Source organism: Danio rerio, chromosome 3, assembly GCF_049306965.1.
Source record: "Danio rerio strain Tuebingen ecotype United States chromosome 3, GRCz12tu, whole genome shotgun sequence".
NCBI lineage: Eukaryota > Metazoa > Chordata > Actinopteri > Cypriniformes > Danionidae > Danio > Danio rerio.
The window spans coordinates 24640122-24642500 of NC_133178.1; the positions used below are offsets into that span (position 1 = coordinate 24640122).

Genomic DNA, 2379 nt, shown 5'->3' on the forward strand with positions numbered 1-2379 from the left:
TCAAAGTGAAATTGTCATTAGGGTCTAAGCAAGAAACTGAACATTATTCAGAGTATACTGATTATGCTATGATAGATTCACTCTGTAATTCCACAGTATATTGGCAGGTATTTTTTGCATTGAGTCTTAAATTGCCAGAAGCTATTGACTTTAATTGTTGTTAGATTGTTTATTTAGAGTGCAAAATATACAACATAAAGTAAACATATATGGACACATAAACATAACAGGAATGTATATAAAGAGCAATGACAGAATAATATTGGCAGTATTGTAATACTGGTAGCATTCATAGTCATAATGATGATGAGGAGGAGGATAATAATAACAAAAGTAATAATATTGATGGGTGGCTCAGTGGTTAGCACTGTCATCTCCCAGCAAGCAGGTCTCTGGTTTGAGCCTTGACTGGGTCAGTTGACATTTCTGTGTGGGGTTTGCATGTTCTCCTCGTGTTCGTGTGGGTTTCCTCCGGGTGCTCCGGTTTTCCCCACAGTCCAAAGACATGCATGCACTTCAAGAGAATTGAATAAACCTTGGTCATAGTGTTTAAGTGTGTGTGAATGATTGTGTTTGGATGTTTCCCAGTACTGGGTTGAAGCTGGAAGGGCATCCGCTGTGTAAAACATATGCTTGATAAGTTGGCAATTCGTCCCGCTGTGGTAACCCCTGATGAGTAAAGGGATTAAGCTGAAGGAAAATGAATGAATAATTACTAGTATCAATATTAACATTACATTTGGTGATGATAGAAGTAATATAAAGTGATGAAAGGTGATATCAATGACAATAATATGATATGAGATATGATATATATGATATTATATGATAATGATTGACTTAAATTTTTAGGACCATGGTTTCAGTTTAGAAAAAAAAGTCAATACTCATATTTATACTATCAAATTAACAGCATTTGTTTTAAAGATTTAAAGCTTGAAACTTAAAATTTGAAAAGTTGGATAATGCCTTGTGTTTTACATGTTAAAGAAATAGTACACAGCACACTGCGTTCTTAGAAAAGCCCTGCATTTCCCACAGTGCTACTGTCCCTTTAAGAGATGATGTAATCGCGGTTAAGTTTGTTGGTTTTAGCTCTCCAGCTGATCAGCCCGAAGCCGAAACGCGGAGCCGAAGAGACACTCGGAGGATGGAGTTTTTCACAGGAAACCCCTTCTCTACTCCTGTGGGTCAACTTATAGGCAAGTAACACGCTGGATGAGACCGCAAAGCAGGCGTAATGCGTTTAGGCGAGCATCATTTTAGCCCTGATCAGCAGGTGTACTGAAATCTGATTTGTCGAATACAGCTGCTTGATATTTACATCGATTGTAACGTTATCAAATGTATATTAGTGGCTAGCATATTTGCAGGACACACATGAACACGTATACATCCTATAATTAAGCATGACAGCAAAAGATACGATTAAATTTAGATTGACGCTTCATTTGTGCAATCAAGTATAGGAAGGCGGGCTCAACGCCTGACCGCTGCAGTAATGATTGGCGCCTTTACCTGTCAATCAAACGCTTTCTACAAATGGTTGTACAGAAAGGCGGAATGGGAAGCTTTGTTGGAAGTTGCACGTCTCAATGTATCCTAATAACGTTTTGACCCATTTCTTTGCAGCACGTTTAGAAAAGGACTGTTTACAACCGATAATTAAGCAGTTGTGTAACTAAATCCAGATTTTATAGCTGTTTTCAGTGGAAATACACCAGCAATAGAGCTGCATGTCATTCATTTTAATGGGTGCCCTCTTGTTCTGATGATCATCTGATAGTGTCTTCGCAGCTAGTTTCAACTAAATTGGCTGCACAGAGCAATTAGTCGGAGAGGAACTGTTTGTTCCAGCCAAACGCAGTAATTGTGCATTAGCAGCAAAATGGCCTTTGCAATGTTCAGTTCTAATCCCACATGACATTTTCCTTAGATATAGATTTTCCAAATTGGGATCTGCGAGGAGGTATTAAAAGGTCACTGGAGACGTTTTGGGACATGGTGTCACCTAAAAATAAATGCATAATTATAAGATTAGGCAAATAAATCTAAATAAAACCGTAGGAAATACCACTAACGTTAGCATGTTACAGCAGCACTTGCAACATCTAGCACTAACGTTACATGTAGAAGCTAATTGTTACACGCATCTGTAGCATGTTTATTCATAGTATAAACATGTAGAATTCTACTTGTTAGTATGTATTTGCTGTGTAAATAAATGGTAGTTATATAATATTTGGGGGTCTGTGACACTTGCGAAATTGAAAACCTGTTTTACTTCTTTCAAAGGCTAAATGGAAAGAAAAGTTGGTCATTATCAGTGCTCAAACAATGACACATTTTTAAGGATTTTAATCCACTGCATCTCTTTTA

The 2379-nt window shown here is 37.4% G+C and overlaps 1 protein-coding gene across 3 annotated transcripts in view; it reads left to right on the plus strand.

Moving 5' to 3' along the window:
- The first annotated feature begins 1048 nt into the window (after window positions 1-1048).
- The window catches only part of tom1 (target of myb1 membrane trafficking protein), a 34534-nt gene continuing 33203 nt past the window's right edge, over window positions 1049-2379 (plus strand). For 2 of the 3 annotated variants that reach the window (NM_001351651.1, NM_001351652.1), the window contains exon 1: window positions 1049-1202. In NM_001351651.1, coding sequence (NP_001338580.1) covers window positions 1151-1202 — 52 coding nt within the window. In that variant the 5' untranslated portion in view covers window positions 1049-1150. The remainder of the gene's footprint in view (window positions 1203-2379) is intronic. The other variant, XR_012399402.1, reaches the window with a different exon arrangement.